Raw genomic sequence first — 16402 nt, 5'->3', positions numbered from 1 at the left:
CAACATTTACACGAGAGACGTAGACAGCTGTTGTCCAAACCGCCTCCAGAGGAGCTGTACACAACATTCATCTAGTTGGGCTACAGATCTGTTGTTGTCTAGACCGAATCTCTCATCACGTCATGTGCTGAGCTCCTACGTCACCTGTCGTCAACCAATAAAAAGCATGGGGGCGTGTCATATACATAATAATCTGAAACATATCTGGGCTGTGCTTACCTGTCTCACAATTCCACAAGTCCTAAACCTTGCTTTCTATTGTTAAACCACGATTCGCCGCATTATCCAAAGCCATGTACACTGGTATGTACACTGGTATCACCTTAACTACGTCTCCGCCCATCTCTCTCTGCCCCTACGTGTTAACAGGCTGAGGCGGTTGTGACCATGTTGGGCCTTTCACGTACACAGGATATCATCTTTTTCTTGTGCAAACAGGGCCATAGACCCCTACCCGCTTAATGCCTTGCATCTGTAACCAATGTCCAACATTGTTTATCAATGTATTCACTGTCTATCTCAACCTGTTTCTTGATGTCTCCTTATGCACTGTCCAACCCCTACATGCTCCTAATGACCTGTCTCTATATTCACTGTCTAACCCCTACCGCCTCCTTAATGACCTGTCCCTGTATTCACTGTCTAACCCCTACCGCCTCCTTAATGACCTGTCCCTGTATTCACTGTCTAACCAATACCTCGTCCTTAATGACCTGCCCCTGTATTCACTGTCTAACCCCTACCTGCTCGTTGATCACCTGTCTCTGTATTCACTGTCTAACCCCTGCTCCTTAATCATCTGTCTCTGTATTCACTGCCTAACCCCTACCTACTCCTTAATGACCTGTCTCTGTATTCACTATCTAACCCCTACCTGCTCCTTAATCACCTGTCTCTGTATTCACTGTCTAACCCCTACCTGCTCCTTAATCACCTGTCTCTATATTCACTGTCTAACCCCTACCTGCTCCTTAATCACCTGTTTGTATTCACTGTCTAACCCCTACCTGCTCCTTCATGACCTGTCCCTGTATACACTTTTTGACCCCTAACTGCTTCTTAATGACCTTTCTCTGTATTCACTGTCTAACCTCTACCTGATCCGTTACGACCCGTCTCTTCATTCACAGTTCACCCATATTACACATTTCTTGTCAGTGAACTAGGGTGAACTTTACCATTCAGAAACTTTCGAAACAGCCTGGGTTCATTGCAGGGCTTTTCTCAATCCTGTACAGTGTGTAAACAGGGAAAAGGGGGAGCGAAGAGTCTACTATCTAATGATAAATGATTAAGTCAATAAGGAAGGAATTTGGACAAATAGTCAAAGTACATGAACCTTGACGACAAGAAGAATGACCAATCTGTGGGAACTGCCTGCTGGTTTCAGCAGAGAATAACTCCCAGAAGAGATACGGGGGTATGATTTGCAAAATGGATCTACAACGTTAAAAAGATTGTAATTATGAATGATTAACTAGAGAGAATTATGTAATTTCTACGTATTCTTCTCATCTTGAGAATAATGATATAACGTATAATGAGATTCACAAACAGCAAACAAAACAACACACCACACACACACTAATATAAAAAAAATTATGAGATTCAGAAAAAGGAAAAAAAAGTGTTGAATTTTATATTTCTATATTACCAATTCATATTATTACTATTAATATTAAAAGTGATATTACATTTCCTATAAACATTGCAAAGGACCCAGGGCCAACGGTCTTATAGTGTTATTGTACTGTATCATTCATCTCTCAGTTCTCTGTTAATTTCCAACTCATACTCTCCTTTTACAGACTGGGCAAATGATAAATGGACTGATAGCGCTTTTCTAACCAGTGGCCACTCAAAGATCTTTTCCATATTACCTTACATTCATCCTTTATACACATAGAACCAAGTCAGACTGAGTTGGTTTCTGTCAAACTGAAAAAAATGTTAACTGTTTCTAATGCAAGTTAACAAACAGCTGGACTGAGGTTTCAAGCAGACCAGGACTGGGTTAATGCAGATAATTAAAGCATTTTAGCTTTGGTATAATGGTTAGGGAATGTTTGAGAAATTGTATCTGGACACCTCATCAGTGTTTCTTATAAATAGAACGCAGAGCCGTTAAAGGCAAGGGGACTGTGGGCAGTGGCGTGATGATCTGTAGATTCAGAGTGTTGACGAATATGTGATCCAAGCATGTGACACATCTGAGCCGATCCCAACGACATGTAACAATTTCTTTGAATGTACACCAAAAGAGTTGACTCAGTTTCATCTGCTTTGAAGTAAATAAGTAAAGTGAACCTATTTAAAAAGACTTGAAACTGTTAGGCGGCCTTGATTGCCCATGTTGTAATGATAATAGTTGAGCCAATGCGCTGGTAAGGTTGGTTATGGCTGATAAAAGGGGATGGTTGATGGTGATCTATTGGTTGGTTGTATACGGGTTGTTAAAGTGCTATAGGATTGGGTAGTAGTTGGTGGTTAAGGCAGTTGTGGTGGTTTTTAAAAGGTGGAGGAATTGGATGTAGGCGTAGCGACATTGGTAGAGGAGTTTTCGTGAGGAGGTTGTAGCGAATTACCCTCCCAGCCCAATAATTTACTTAAAAAACAAACAAACATTGCTTTCATCCTGCCATTCAAAATTATATTAATCAATTGATAGCAGTAGTAGTAGTTGAATAGTAACAATTCAGTGGTCAGATTAAAGAGTTCCTCAGAATCAATAAAATATTAAAGACATTCCAATATTCACACGATTAGTTTACTTTGTTTTTAACACTGTGTCCACTTGCTCATGTCCAGACGCCCACACAATGAGCCTCTCCACACCTCTCCATCAGATATTACTCATGCCTGGCAGCAGAAGGGAGAGAAGGAGTGGAGCAGAGAGAGAGAGAGGTGATTTAGAGACGACGAGAGAGAGGGGATGTAGAGATGGAGAGAGAGAGGTGATGTAGAGACAGAGAGTTGATGGAGAGATGGAGAGAGAGAGGTGATGTAGAGATGGAGAGAGATAGGAGTATCAATGGGGGAAGGATGAGAGAGAGAGAGAGAGAGAGAGAGAGAGAGAGAGAGAGAGAGAGAGAGAGAGAGAGAGAGAGAGAGGTCAAAATGAAGAAAGAGGGAGGTAGAGAACAGATAGAAAGAAAAAGGGAGGGAAGGAAAGAGAGAGCGTAGAGGGAGAGAGAAGGAGGGAGATTCCACAAATTCTCCTCCCCCTCCTCCTCAGTGGCTCCCCTCTTGCTTCCCCAGCCTGGAGCGGGGGAGGCGAATAAGGAGGAGGGAGGAGGGGGAGAGAAGAAGGTGGAGGGGGGAGGGGGTCTGAGTCAGTGCTGAAGTCACGGAGGTGGGAAGTTGTAAAACGTGACAGTAGGTGGACGCAGATGAACTTTCTAAATTTACACCAGCTTGACGAGAACTCGCCAACGCCACGGCACTGCTTAGCTACAGCCTCCTGGTGTGATGTCTTAATGTATTTCAGAGGAAATAAAAATAAAACGCCCTACAAGGACTTCTCTGTTTACTAGTCATCGCTACTTGGCTCGCCGCCTCGTTTCAGTTTCGTGGCATCCACACAACCAACGTTTCTTCAGGGCACCAACTGCTCCCAAATCTCGTAAAAACCAACAACTACTGTCTGTTAAAAAATGGTAAGCAATGAGTTTTGTAAAAAAATATGTTAGAGCAAACTATGAAGGGAGTTATGGTCAAATCTGTTAAATAAATGTATAGCTGTAAAGGCATTTTTCTCAGAGCCTCCAAGGGCTGCAGAAGGCCATATATTCAGTTAGTCAATTAGTCGAATGCTTTGGACTCTCAGCGGCTGGGTACTTGATTAGATCGCTGATGGCTGATGATTACCTGTGAGCATCCACTGACCGGAGAACAAAACAGGGAAGCAGTACTAATGGTGCGCTCCATCATTTCCTTTTAGATGCTAATAATCAGTTTACCGTGATTGGACCTTTCTCGTGGTTGAGAGTAGGAGGGCGTGGGGTGGCTTTAGATCGAACATGCCAGCCAATGGACTTTTAACAGAAACGTGGTGCTTTGGGACATAGGATCAAAGCAAGTTCTCACAACAAAAGGGAGTTATTGTCTGGGCGTCTCAGTTCACAGCCGACTCCCTGAAGCTGGTGTCCTATAACATAATGTTTGCTAATCTGTTTTCTTTCTTTTAATAGCTAGCAGCTTGGAAAGCCTTTGTGTTAAGGAATGTAAGCATGCCCCCATAACTTTAGTCTTTCAACGTTCATTCGAACACATTGGCCGAGAACACAGACATTTTTGTTATTATGTGTTAGGGCAATTATCTCATGGTACATTATCTGTGCATTAAGTGTTTATCATTAAGTGGCAAGAGAGTGTTTTTTATTGCTTATTAAAGCAATGAGTACTGCATTTAAATGTATTCGATTTACTTGGGTAATATATAATTGTACATTTACTTAAGACCCCAATAAGATCTGAATCAATCAAACCGTCTCCCTTTTGCAGGTTTCTTAATTAATAGCACAGAGCCTCACTAATTAATTTGAGGGCTAAGAACAAGAATAACTGTCAATTAATACCTTACCTATCTCCGAAGAGGACAGGAGGACCCTTTGAATTATCCTTAGAACTATTAATTCCTAGAAGGAATTATCCTTCTTTCTGCTGCTCTCTAGTGGAACTCAACCAAATAACATTGACAATGTAGAATGAATGATGGAATGAGTGACGGGAAGTACCAAAGAATGGTTAATAACCAACATGGTTTCATCCATAAACTCCAAAAATGTGGCTGGACAGATTATAATCAAGATTGGAAGGATTCATGCTATATTTCACATTAAAAACCATTTGCTGCATCTTGTCAGCTGTTTTACATAAAAAATAGAAGCTAATCAGGCAAGAATAAGATCGTTTTGAAAAGCCATCCAATAATCAGGCCTCACTGTGGATCTAGGTTCTGGGCTCCGTGTCGGAATGCATGAATGAGGAGCGAGAGAACAAATGAACATACAGGCCACTGTCCAGGGACAGAAACTCACAGGATTCTGATGAACAGATTCCCAAAGAATGACCCAATGGAGACCTTCAAAGAGGGTGGACGATGAGTCATCACGGGGTATGTAAAAAGATGCCCCAAGTGGATAACGTCCTGCCAAACTATCCAGAGAGGGACAATCAGCCAACTCTCGGGGCCCGGGCCCTCTCGAAGGGAACCGGGTCAGCAAAGCATGAAGCCGGATGGATCCAGTCAGCAATCAGAGCATGAATCTGGTGGTGGTGGAGGTGGTGGAGGTGGTGGTGGTGTTTGGGAAGTGCTGAGACCTACGGCTTTAAATAAACAGAGACTCCGACCTCGAGGTGGGCCCATTGGCCCCGGGGATACTGGGTTTTGGGGTTGTGGGGTGGTGGGGGGGGCACAACACAGGGCAGGACCTTGTGCTAAGTCAAGCTCCAGTGTAGCGCACAGCTCTTCTCTGCTGTGATAGCTGACCTAGCAGCCCGTGTCCTGGGCTCTAAATAGGCCAGCCAACTCTTCTTTCTAATTAGGCAACAAAACCAGCATGGACCGGCCAGCCCTAATGTTCTCTAGCTGGGTTTATTTACTCGGGGATGAAGCTTAGTTCAGCAGGGGGCTTTTGGGGGAATGCTGGGAAGGGCGAAGGCTTCGGAAGGTCTAACGAGAATATGTTTCTCTGCCCATTCACATGTTTTTTGAAGTTATCATTTTCCCTGAGGTCGTTTTGCAGATGTCATTAATAAAGAGCAGGTAGGGGGTTGGGGTATCGCATCGCCCAAGGATGTCTACAGGTAGACTGTGGGAATGGGGTATCGAACCCAGGGCATTTCGGCTAACACCCTAGCCAGTACAACATCCTGCCCCTGTATAACATGAGATAATATGATGCTACAACACACAGCCATTTTGATTCTAGTCATAATACTCCTTATAAGCCAACTTGGCTGAATTCAAAATATCAAACACACTTTTAACCTATGCAAAGGATTTGGTCAAGATTACAGTACAAAACTGCTATCACAGTAATGGTACCACCATTAGCAGTCATGTGAGTCACAGACTCAAATGGCTTTTAGGGACCGCAACAACACATCTGGATGTTGTTGATAGCATGAATGTTGTATATTGTGCCCGTCAGATTTCGTCTCACTTGACATTCTAACGTGAAAAAATTAGTATGGGTTATAAAATGTAGTCCTTAATGAGGATTTAGTTTGTAAGATGTAATTGCTACATTACAGTGTTACATAACTTTGATTGACTTGTTTCTCTGTAGACCAGATGCAGGTCAAGGTAGTCAAAGTTTCAGTTTAATATTTTAGTATGCAAAGCAAATTAACAAAGGGCATCTATTCATGTAGAATGTGAGTCTAATGAGCGGATACCTGAGTCATTGTTTCTCCAGTCCGTCCTTCTCTGTCTGATCTTGCTACTAATGGCCCAGTGGGCCTACTACCGGTACTTGCCCCTCGAATGAGCACAACACCTAGCAACCGTTTTGTTTGAAAAAGTTTGTTTGTTTGAAAAGCATTATAAGTTTGTTTGAAAAGCATTATAATTCAAATTTAGAGATGTATATGATGTATACGATTGCTCGATTGAGTTGAAAATATTTCATAATAAACCTAACTGACGTGAACACAGTGAATATAAACAATAATAGAGACGTCATACTAAATGTTACAACTAGGTGGCAGTGCAACGGCTGGTGGACGGACCGAAACCAAAAACGCCTTGAGGATAAAGTATTTCCGGTTCCGGTTTAGTACTCAATAATAACAGAAGCGGGAGTCTCGCAGGTAGTATTCTACTTGCTGTAGTTTGGTCTGGCTTTGCGAGACTACGCAGGTAGTAAACTCACTTCATTTGGAGATAGTTAGGAGCTGAAACAGGTGAAAAATATTTACTCACTGTTTTATATAACAGTGTAAGATGCAGAGAGGTAACACGAGATTTCCAAGCCCGGGTGGAATGAGGCCGCCGATGGGAGGTTTCAGGAGCCCCGGAGCGGACAACCAAGGCAGCGGCGACGGAGGAAGGTTTTGCCCACCCACATTGGGGTACCGCGGGTCTGGTTCCCCCTCTACCGGACAACGATTCGGAAACTTTGGGGGTTCTCCTAATTCCTCGAGAGATTTCGGTAACAATAACAGGAGTTTTGGGCCGAGTGAGGGGTATTATGGTAACACATCCTCACCCATGCGTACACCGCGCAGACAGGACGGGAACGGCCGCGGTGGTCAGTCCTATAGGCACCAGTCTCCGTACCAAACGCACAGTCCTTCCCCGTATCGTCGTGGCTTTCAGGTAAACACACAACCTTCATAGTGGAGGGTGTTGGTGGACATGTTAACATTTATATGGTTTGCGTACATTGTCTATGAATTCGTATTTTACATGCTGGGAACAGCCGTCGACCTTTTCTCATACTTAATACCGAATTAATCTTTCTTTAAAGGGTTCACCGCAGACATCCACCCCGTTTGTCAGGGAGAGGGGCGGTGGCGGAGTGGAGAAGTATTACAGCCCGTCCATGGTACAGGACCCCTGGGCTAGCCTAAAGCCAGTGGAGGTTACACAAACGGGGACCAAAAGCAGTACGCCGAACACTTTCCACACAGGCAAAACCACGAGATATTTCTAAGGACAATGTTGGATTGCGATGGGATAGTAGGGCGAAACTCACTTCGGGCGTTATCTTGATGAATTTGTAATTAGGAACGTCAGTTTTTATTTTGCAGATTGAAAATATCACCAGCGTATATATTACCTATTTTCTCAGGTATTTTGATTTTGAAGTTTGTTCTACATGAACTCAAAAACAGCATTTTAATCATCCGACGGCTAAAAGGTCAAATCCCAGGGAATGTATTTACTACAAGATGTCATAAATACCTTGGCCCCTTTATGTAACTGTACATATACCGTTTTGAAATGTTAACCGTAATTGAATATCATTTTATGGAGTATTGTTAGTATTTTACAAACTATTTTAAAATCAATTCAAAAGCATGTTTACGTTTTTTAGAAATTAAAACATTTGTTATACATGTGATTTCCATTAATTATTTCTCCTGGATTGAAATTAATCATTTTCATATTTTAATGAATGCACAAGCTAATTTAAACTGTACTTTGATACACTGTATGTCAGGATATTAACCCATTATAACATAATTCTGAAATCTTAAACATTTCGGCTTCATAAATGTCTTAATTAATTTGAGCTTGCACTACAAATTCAGGCTTTAACTGCTGGTCGTCAAGTAATCCATAATCAAACCATGCAAAACTCTTACTACAGATTCAATTTTTTTTCTCTTCATGTAGCCAACATTTTCCAGAAGCCAGTGTCTCCGCATGATGGATTACCAATGGCATGCAATTATCGTATTTTCTTGTTGAAGCTTTGATACGGTTATGGCTAGGACAGAGTGATTGAGATGAATGCTCCTCATAGGGTGTTAAGGAGAAATACAGCAAACATGTGGGGCTATGGGCCATGTTGAACTATTGTCAAAACAGATTGGCATGAGTTGAAGAAAACGAGAACTTTAATGTAGTGTAAATATGGCTTTAATTTGACAGTTGCGCACAATGATAAACCCGTTTACAATAAACTTAAAATGCTCAAGTAAGGTTTATAAATAGACTGACAAGCACAATTTCCATTAAGAGCTTACATCAATTTCTCAGCAGTTAACCGGTTATCAGCCTCTATTAATATGTACCACAATTACTCTTGACACTTTGCCACAACCACACAGTCATGCAGCACTCGGTAAGCTGCCATTATACTTCAGCTGCAAATTATTAACTTCTAAAAGGAACATCACTATGTTGTCTATTTTCTTTAAAACATTCAGCCTGTATTAACAAATGCCAGGAAAGCAAACTTACTCGCGGCCATACAAGCTCCTGTCCCCCACAGGTACGATGGGAACGTTTGAGTCTTTGACCTGTTGGCTCTGGGTACCACTGGGAGCGGTGTGGTCCACCTCCAGCTGTGGTTCTCTAGTGACAAGGAGGAGGGGTAGAAACAGAGACAAAGGGCCGTTTGTCTGGCCCAGCCTCCTCAGCTGGAGCGCGACCAACAGCAGCAGCGGTCTCTGATCCTCTGAAGCAGACTCTTCTTTTTCTTCCCGCCTTTCTCTTTTCCATCCTCCATCTTCCGGCCACGGATCTCACGCAGGAGGTCAAAGAACGCCTGCAGGGAGGTCAACTGGTGACTAAAAGGCTGATTATGGTTCCACGTCGACACAATGCAAGGACCCCGCAGACGCGGCAATGGAGGCCAGTGGCCTGTACTACGAACCTTGATTAGTGGGTTAGCGAGGTATTTGCGCTCAAAAGCCTGGGATAGCTGGGACACGAAAGTCAATCTCTTTTAGCGTCGCTGTATCACCATGGTGACTTATGTTCTCAACCAAACCTGGTCGGGAGCAGGTTTTCAGCTAAGTATCGGGTTAGATCGGCGTGCGCAGCTTCCTAGCCCCTCCTTTGACAATGGTGTCACCATTACTGGGTTTTCCCGTGGACCTCGGAGCCCGTTTCGTACAGTCGTCTCTCCGACAGAGGCTCTTTCGGGACCAATCCCTAAGCATTGCCTGAGAATATTCTTTATGAGAGATTCAGGTTCTCATCAGAGGGTATACGCTATTTTAATGTCCTTGTTGGACCTTATGTAAACAATGCTTAAGTGGTAGAGTGGAGGTAGCGCGTCAGTCTTGAATCTCTGCGCGGGGGGTTCGACTCCCAAGTGACGCGCATTTATGTGAAGCTTAAAGTCCCAATTCTCATGCATATGGAATACTTATTCACTAAAGGTTATGGAATTATATTTTTGTGCTTATTTTGAACTTTAACCCTTTTTTCAAGGCCGTGCTGGCACCACATCTATGGTGGTAAAAGACATGATAGACCGGCGAGTTTTGAACCTGGTCGCTGGCTTTCGGGTCTTGTACAAATCCACTACGCCGTTGCCGCTACATCTCAGCGGTTGAAAACATATGCAATACATTTCTTACATAGGGTGTATTTAAAGTGATTCCCTAAATTATAGAATAAGGCAGGTTGGACGTTGCTTAGGCATTTTGAAATCATCATTCTATTGGGATTAATGGCTTACAATTCTGCATTTGGCATAGTTATTTTGTAGACAATATGAAGAATCTTTACACTTATACACATTTATATAGACTTCTTGATCTATCCAGTTTGTAAAGGTGAGTAAAATGACACGATAAACGGCCCTTTCAAGTGAACGCGCATTGAACCTAAAGCGGAAAACCTGGCTCGAACCATTTAGCTCTGATCCGATCCAGGCTTTCCCAAGAAAGCCTGGGTATGTTCATCGATGTTCGTCGTATACCCCACTGAACCTGTGTTGGTTTTGCAGTGCTTTTAGGGCCCACTCACGCTAGGCAAAGTCGCCCTGTACCGTACTCAAGTACAATTCCCCTCGCCGCTGGCCTGTGCTCACATTAGGCAATCTCAACTGGGCCTGCGTACGGTTGCCTCTTGTACATACATCCCCACCAAGCGTCCGCTGCTTGGTAGAACAACAATGGAGAACAACACAGAGAACCCAATTGGCACTTTACTGACTTTGTTGCTTATTTGGAGCCGTTCTACTCAGATATAGCCCTCTCTCACTGAGCATTTGTACACTGCCAAATATGCCGTTTTATGCACTACTTTTTCGCGACACAGTCTGCGTGTTTACACTGCCCAAAGTAAATTGCCTGCTTGAGCTAGCACCCCAATTTGCCCTCCCTGCACACATTGGCGGTTTATGACGGTTCATTCTGTTGTAAATGCGATGGCTCCGCGGTTCCCGGGGTTGGGGGGGGCTTGGGTGGAGGTGCTGCTGCGCTGTCTCCACAGAGACAACATAGCGATATCATCAGCAGTTCTAACTGGAGACAGTAAAATCCGCAAGCTGCTGATCATGTGAGAGAAGGTGATGCAGTCATATTAAACAAAGACGTTGAAAGATGGTGCCATCTACGAGAGACGCAGAGGAACTCTCCTTACGAGGCTTTTGTCGGGATAAAAAACAAGTAGTCAGCAAAGTAAAGAATATTTGGCTTTTTTGCATCGTGTTTGTAGCCTACATATGAACTTATTTGTGCATGCGGGGGTCTTCATTCATAAAAAACTAAACATTTGGGAGTATGAAGGTTTTCTAAAGAGCTCTAGACTCCGTGCGCAGCCCCACCTTCTCCAGTGAACCAAGAAAGCCTGCGCCATGAACGGTGGATTTTTGATCAAAAACTGAACTTCGCCATCGCACCAACTTGAACCCAATCGTGAACAGCATGCCGCCATGTTTTTTGTTTAATGGGGTAGAAGCCAGGGTCGCATGGACTATACATCATCCAGCTCAGGTTGCGTTTCCGTGCGTGTGCGCATGTCGGCTCATTATCATCTATACCGTAGCCTGAGCACACCTCTCCAAAGTGTACACCACGGAATTGAACTGTACTTGAGTACGGATGGTGTGCTCACACGAGCCAAACGATCTAGGCTCTAAGGGGCAAACGTACTTGAGTATGGTACAGATGGCCTAGTGTGAGTGCACGCTTAGTGAGCGGACCAATCACAGCCCTTGCTGCTGTGTTGCCTCAACGCAAGGTTACAGTTTTTGGGAGGCGCAGGTCAGGCCCTTGCGGTGGACGTAAGGACGTACTGGGTCCATAAACCCCCTTGCGTTGCCTCAACGACATAATCTGCCTTAAGGATCGTAGGTTACCATTTCGACTTGATATTTGTAAATTATGTGTAAGCAAATAAAGATCAGGGAAAGTTCAAGGTAATATATCATTCAAAGTAAATCTAGATCGTCCAAAATAATGGTCTGAGCAGGTCTGATCATGCTTGAATTTTTTTATACCAGGCAGTAAAACATGCATATTGAAATCATAGATTCATACCCACACACTGTAGCGCGCACAAACATAACCGGACATCCACCAGGCCCAGTGTCTGTGAGCGGCTCCTACCTTGTCAACGTTAGCCCGGGTCTTGGCTGACGTCTCCACGTAGCCGACCCCCCACTGCTCCCCTCGGGCTCTGGCCTCCTCGGTGCTAATCTGCCTCCGGTCCTCCAGGTCAGACTTGTTCCCCACCAGGATGAACGGCACCTGGCCATCCTCCTTCACCCGCACGATCTGCTCCCTGAGCAACACGTTCTGAAGTTATTATGTGGTCATTCAGCACGCGCTTCTTCCCAAAATGATGGACAGCGGTTTTCTTGAGATGATTGCCATTGAGGAGCATCTAAGGGATAAGGGCGTCATGCTCAAGGATTCAGGTAGACTGCAGGGTGACATTTGGATTCAAACACAACTTTTCGATGGGGGTTTAGTCATAGTCCTTTGCACCACATTTCAGGAGGTGTCAACTATTTTTTGGGGGGGGGGGGGAATCATCTCCCTCTACATTTTCCTTTTCAGTTGTTCAAATGTATGACACTACAGGGTGAAACCATTATGCTTTGTCGCGGCGTAAATTGAAAACGGGTGCTAAACAAATTAAAGCTGCGTCAAAAGAAGAAAAACATTAAAAAAATTGTTAAATTCCTCACGACTGAAAGCATTGTGAATGCATGGGGTCTGCAATACATGTTCAGAATGTCGTGCTCCTTTCTGATTGGCTGCCCAGTACCTCAAGTCGGCAGCGGCGGCTAGGGACTCGGGCTCTGTAATGGAGAAGACACACAGGAAGCCCTCCCCGCTGCGGAAGTAGTTGTCCCGTATGGCGGCGTAGTCCTCCTGGCCCGCCGTGTCCAGGATGTCCACCTGCACCTCCTGCCCGTCCACCACCACCTTCTTCCTGTAGCTGTCCGCCTTGGTAGGCTCGTAGTCCTCCACAAACTGGTGGGCAGACGCACACACACCTGATTGTAGGCTAGTCTGTCAATGCATAGATGCAAGTTTGTCTGTAGTATGTACACTAGTCTGCCTGTCGATGTGCTAATGTCTTTTTGTACAATAGTCTGTCTGTCCACTAATCGGTCTGTATATATGCTAATGTATGTCTGTACACACTAGTCTGTCTGTTTACATGGTAGTCTGTTTCTTCTGGGCAGGGTACAGCACAACATGTACAATCCCCAAGAGTTTTATAACTTATATACAACCAAGATCCGATGATACTACTTTATGATACCTTGAAACCTGTAATTACTCCATTTACAATAATGCTAATTATTGAATGTACTTTTTTCATCTACCACTTATTTTTCTCTAGCTAGCATAGCCATAGCCTGACCTGACCCACTTACTGGAAACAATTCCCTGCATGACAATTTGGATGGGTGTTTGCAGTTTCTGCTAAATTACTCAATAGCAAATAATTTCCATTGGAAAGTCCTTTGGGCCAATGCACACACACACACACACTCACCTCATCATACATGAACTGCAGCGTGAGGGCGGACTTGCCCACTCCTCCACTGCCCACCATGATCACCTTATGGAGGGCCAGTGGTGGGGACCCTTTACTCTTATCGGCAGCCATGATTTGGTCAACTGGTGGGCTGGAAACAAGGCAGGTAGTGGGAGTACCGGTCAGGTGAGCGGGTCAAAAAAACACTTCAACCCAAGGAAATACCTCTACGTGGATCCTCTTCGTTCACTTCCCCGGTCCTGGACGAACTAGAAACGCACACAAATATCCGTCAGTAAACTTTTGTTTGCTATTCTCTTATTTGTTTAACAGAACAAGCGGAGACAGTACAATGTTGTGTGCGGTTAGACAGACTCTGCCTTCCAGCTCGACATTCACGAACAAAACGTCTTTTGTAAACCCAGCTAAGGTGACATCACCAGCCCCGGGTCTGATGACAAACCACGGCCAAATCATCCACAAACAAACGCAGAGCAGCAACGCAGTCAAGAAACCTGCCCTGCCCAAGGCTGCGAAGGGGTAGTGTGGTTTAAATGGTATAAGCTTGTCGATTCAAATAAAGCCGTTTTTTTTACTATTTTGCATAGAAAGTGTTCCATCAGCACAAAGTTGAAAACACAAAACCTCTAAAATAAGTAAAACATATAAATATGTAATAGATAAGATAGTGTTGGCAACCTATAGTTAATCGTTGTAGCACTAGCAGGGCGACAACTGTGTCACCAGTTTGTAAACAATCACTACATGAAAAAATGATGTCCTCTAATGATTTACCTGGTTTGACCGGTTCTGTGAGGTAGTCAGCTTTCCAGGACAACACTGTTACCTGCGATCTAATATCCAGCAATGGTGAAACTACTTAACCAATAAATCTATAAAACAAAAAACTAAATCTGCGTTTAGGCTAGCAAAGGGCTTGCCTCCGTAACTTGTTAAACAACAGTCCGACTTGACAATGATATCTGTTGTGAGCCTAAACAAACCAACTTCCCTACGGGCAGTCAGGTGTACGACGCGTTATCTTGCGCTGAGAACGAGGAGGTGGTTCCTCGACCGACAGCATCCTCGTCGATACCTGTTAACTACGGGGTTTCAGGCTGGACGATACATGCTGCTGTCCTACTCGTAGGTTAAACTGTCATCCGGACCGACCTCGGTCCGACGGTGCTATGTATGGAAAGCCAACAGGGCCAGAATTTGCCTGGTTTCAGTTACCACGTCGTTGGGCGTTTATAAACGCTACTTTTAGCGCCATCGTTCGGAATGCTATGGTAAGGCACTTTCTTTTTTTTTTTATTAAATATTAATCGAATATTTCGTGTCTATTGACCATATGGTGAAAGACTCAATTTGAATTGCCAAATTACTAAATTCTACGGAAAATGGATAATTGTCTTTATTGTACTTTGTACTTACAATCAAGTATATATTATTTTCTCACATTTATAGAAGAAAACATCATTGTTGACACTCCATTCTACATCTCCAGCGAGTCCAACCCAAGAAGTATTGAAAATGTTTTTAATAATGTAAATGTAAATCAATAATAGGAATACATAAACCAATGTCAATGAATAAAAGGAATCCACTAGACATTTGTATTAGGTGTTCATCACAAGCGGTCGACGTTAACAATCAATGTTTAACGTACATGTAAGACGTCCATGTTAGATGCCCATCTTGGAAATCAATTTGCTAAACATCCATGTTAGATGTCCATGCCAGATGCACATGTTAACCATCCATGTTAAACGTCTGTAGAAGTCCTATTAGGTGTCTATGAGACAAGTTAGGGCAGGGGTCTCTTTGCCGCTCCTACCTCCCTCCTCACTGGGAGGTTGAGGCTGCAGGGGCCGCTGTCTCCCGCCTCCACCTCTGAGTCTCGTGAGAGAGAGGTGGAGGGAGGATGATAAAAAGAAAGAAAGAAGAGACAAAAGGGAGGGAAAGTGGAGTTGAGAAGAAGTGATGAAGAAAAGAGTGGGGTGGTAAGAAGAAGAACAGATAGAGAAGAAGGGACTCTTAGGGCCTGGGCTTTATTGCTGTTCAGGCTTTCAACCTCTTCACTTGCTCCAATCAGACTAAGGGGGAGTTGTTTGGAATAAAGAATGTTTGGTTGATTTGGTAAGCAAAACGGCCGATAACAGATAACCCATGCAGTAGCATGCTTTTAACCCATAGAGGGCAGTGTGAGCCCATATTTACTTCTTATAGTACGATTTTAAAAGTTGGTGCATTTAATTAGAGATTTGGAACAAGATCAATCCATTGCGCTATCATGTAACTCACTACCTCCATTTCCTTTAAAATCAGGGATATAAGGTTTGTTTTACCTTTTAGAAACATTATTTTATTGCATTTTGTGGCATGCATCTACCAGTCCAAGTACTCTGTAGTAGTAGTGCTGCTAATGTTGTGGTAGTATGACCATGGGACATACCTTGAGAGTGAGGTTTAGCAGCTGTTGCCATTTCTGATGTCTGACACACCAAAACCGTTCAGGGGGTGGAGCCGCAGGAGGATCTGGGTCGGGAGGTCGTCCACCAGGTTGCTGCCGACGTTGGAAGGAGTTCTGGGAGGACGGGACCGGTTAGCCGACTACATCCTCTGGATAAATGTTATGTATGTACTTGGAAATGGAAGTTTGAACTTCATGGGCTTACATTTCCCAAGTACGTTTACTATACCTAACTCAATTGTATTATTTAATCGGCTCAGGCAAATAATGATATACATTTGATCTTTGACATTGATAATCTATCTGTGGTGTAATGCTTCAGTATCTTATATTATTAATTTAGTATTTGCCATTCATGTAGTTTTTAAGCAGTATCGGAAACAGTCTGGATTACCGTGACAGCAGCCAACCTCTAAAAGGTTACGCTGAATACAATAAAATTGTTGATTAATACTAGAATGATTTTGTATGCCTGAGCAACTGACCAGCTGGTCTTCTTGCGGATCTTGCAGCTGGTT

The 16402-nt window shown here is 43.6% G+C and overlaps 2 protein-coding genes across 3 annotated transcripts; one reads left to right on the top strand and one right to left on the bottom strand.

Annotated features, from left to right (window-relative positions):
• Positions 1 to 6746: 6746 nt before the first annotated feature.
• On the top strand, positions 6747 to 12898 carry mplkip (M-phase specific PLK1 interacting protein). Its single transcript, XM_056596016.1, has 3 exons — positions 6747 to 6816; positions 6866 to 7324; positions 7476 to 12898. The coding sequence occupies exons 2-3, from the start codon at positions 6950 to 6952 to the stop codon at positions 7659 to 7661; spliced, it is 561 nt and encodes a 186-aa protein (XP_056451991.1). The 5' UTR covers positions 6747 to 6816; positions 6866 to 6949; the 3' UTR covers positions 7662 to 12898.
• LOC130387068 (ras-related protein Ral-A-like) lies at positions 8199 to 14650 on the bottom strand. Of its 2 annotated transcripts, XM_056596015.1 has the most exons (6): positions 14204 to 14650; positions 13634 to 13677; positions 13427 to 13559; positions 12686 to 12894; positions 12022 to 12196; positions 8199 to 9224 (listed from the first exon to the last, which is right to left on the bottom strand). In XM_056596015.1, the coding sequence occupies exons 3-6, from the start codon at positions 13538 to 13540 to the stop codon at positions 9093 to 9095; spliced, it is 630 nt and encodes a 209-aa protein (XP_056451990.1). In that variant the 5' UTR covers positions 13541 to 13559; positions 13634 to 13677; positions 14204 to 14650; the 3' UTR covers positions 8199 to 9092. The 2 variants fall into 2 exon arrangements, with proteins under 2 accessions (XP_056451990.1, XP_056451989.1); XM_056596014.1 differs by having other exon boundaries at positions 8200 to 9224; positions 13427 to 13677; positions 14204 to 14648.
• Positions 14651 to 16402: the final 1752 nt, after the last annotated feature.

The sequence above is a fragment of the Gadus chalcogrammus genome, chromosome 8 (genome assembly GCF_026213295.1).
Source record: "Gadus chalcogrammus isolate NIFS_2021 chromosome 8, NIFS_Gcha_1.0, whole genome shotgun sequence".
Taxonomy (NCBI): domain Eukaryota; kingdom Metazoa; phylum Chordata; class Actinopteri; order Gadiformes; family Gadidae; genus Gadus; species Gadus chalcogrammus.
Note: the sequence above shows the minus strand (reverse complement) of the source record. Positions and strands in the feature narration are given on the sequence as shown.

Excerpts from the sequence above, each read along its gene's own strand:
- mplkip (XM_056596016.1), top strand. The coding sequence starts at position 6,950 with ATGCAGAGAGGTAACACGAGATTTCCAAGCCCGGGTGGAATGAGGCCG. Across the intron at positions 7,325-7,475 it reads CGTATCGTCGTGGCTTTCAG|GGTTCACCGCAGACATCCAC; the intron begins GTAAACACACAA and ends CTTTCTTTAAAG.
- LOC130387068 (XM_056596015.1), bottom strand. The coding sequence starts at position 13,540 with ATGGCTGCCGATAAGAGTAAAGGGTCCCCACCACTGGCCCTCCATAAG. Across the intron at positions 12,197-12,685 it reads GCCGCCGCTGCCGACTTGAG|GGAGCAGATCGTGCGGGTGA; the intron begins GTACTGGGCAGC and ends CGTGTTGCTCAG. Across the intron at positions 9,225-12,021 it reads CCCGGGCTAACGTTGACAAG|GCGTTCTTTGACCTCCTGCG; the intron begins GTAGGAGCCGCT and ends ACCTCCCTGCAG.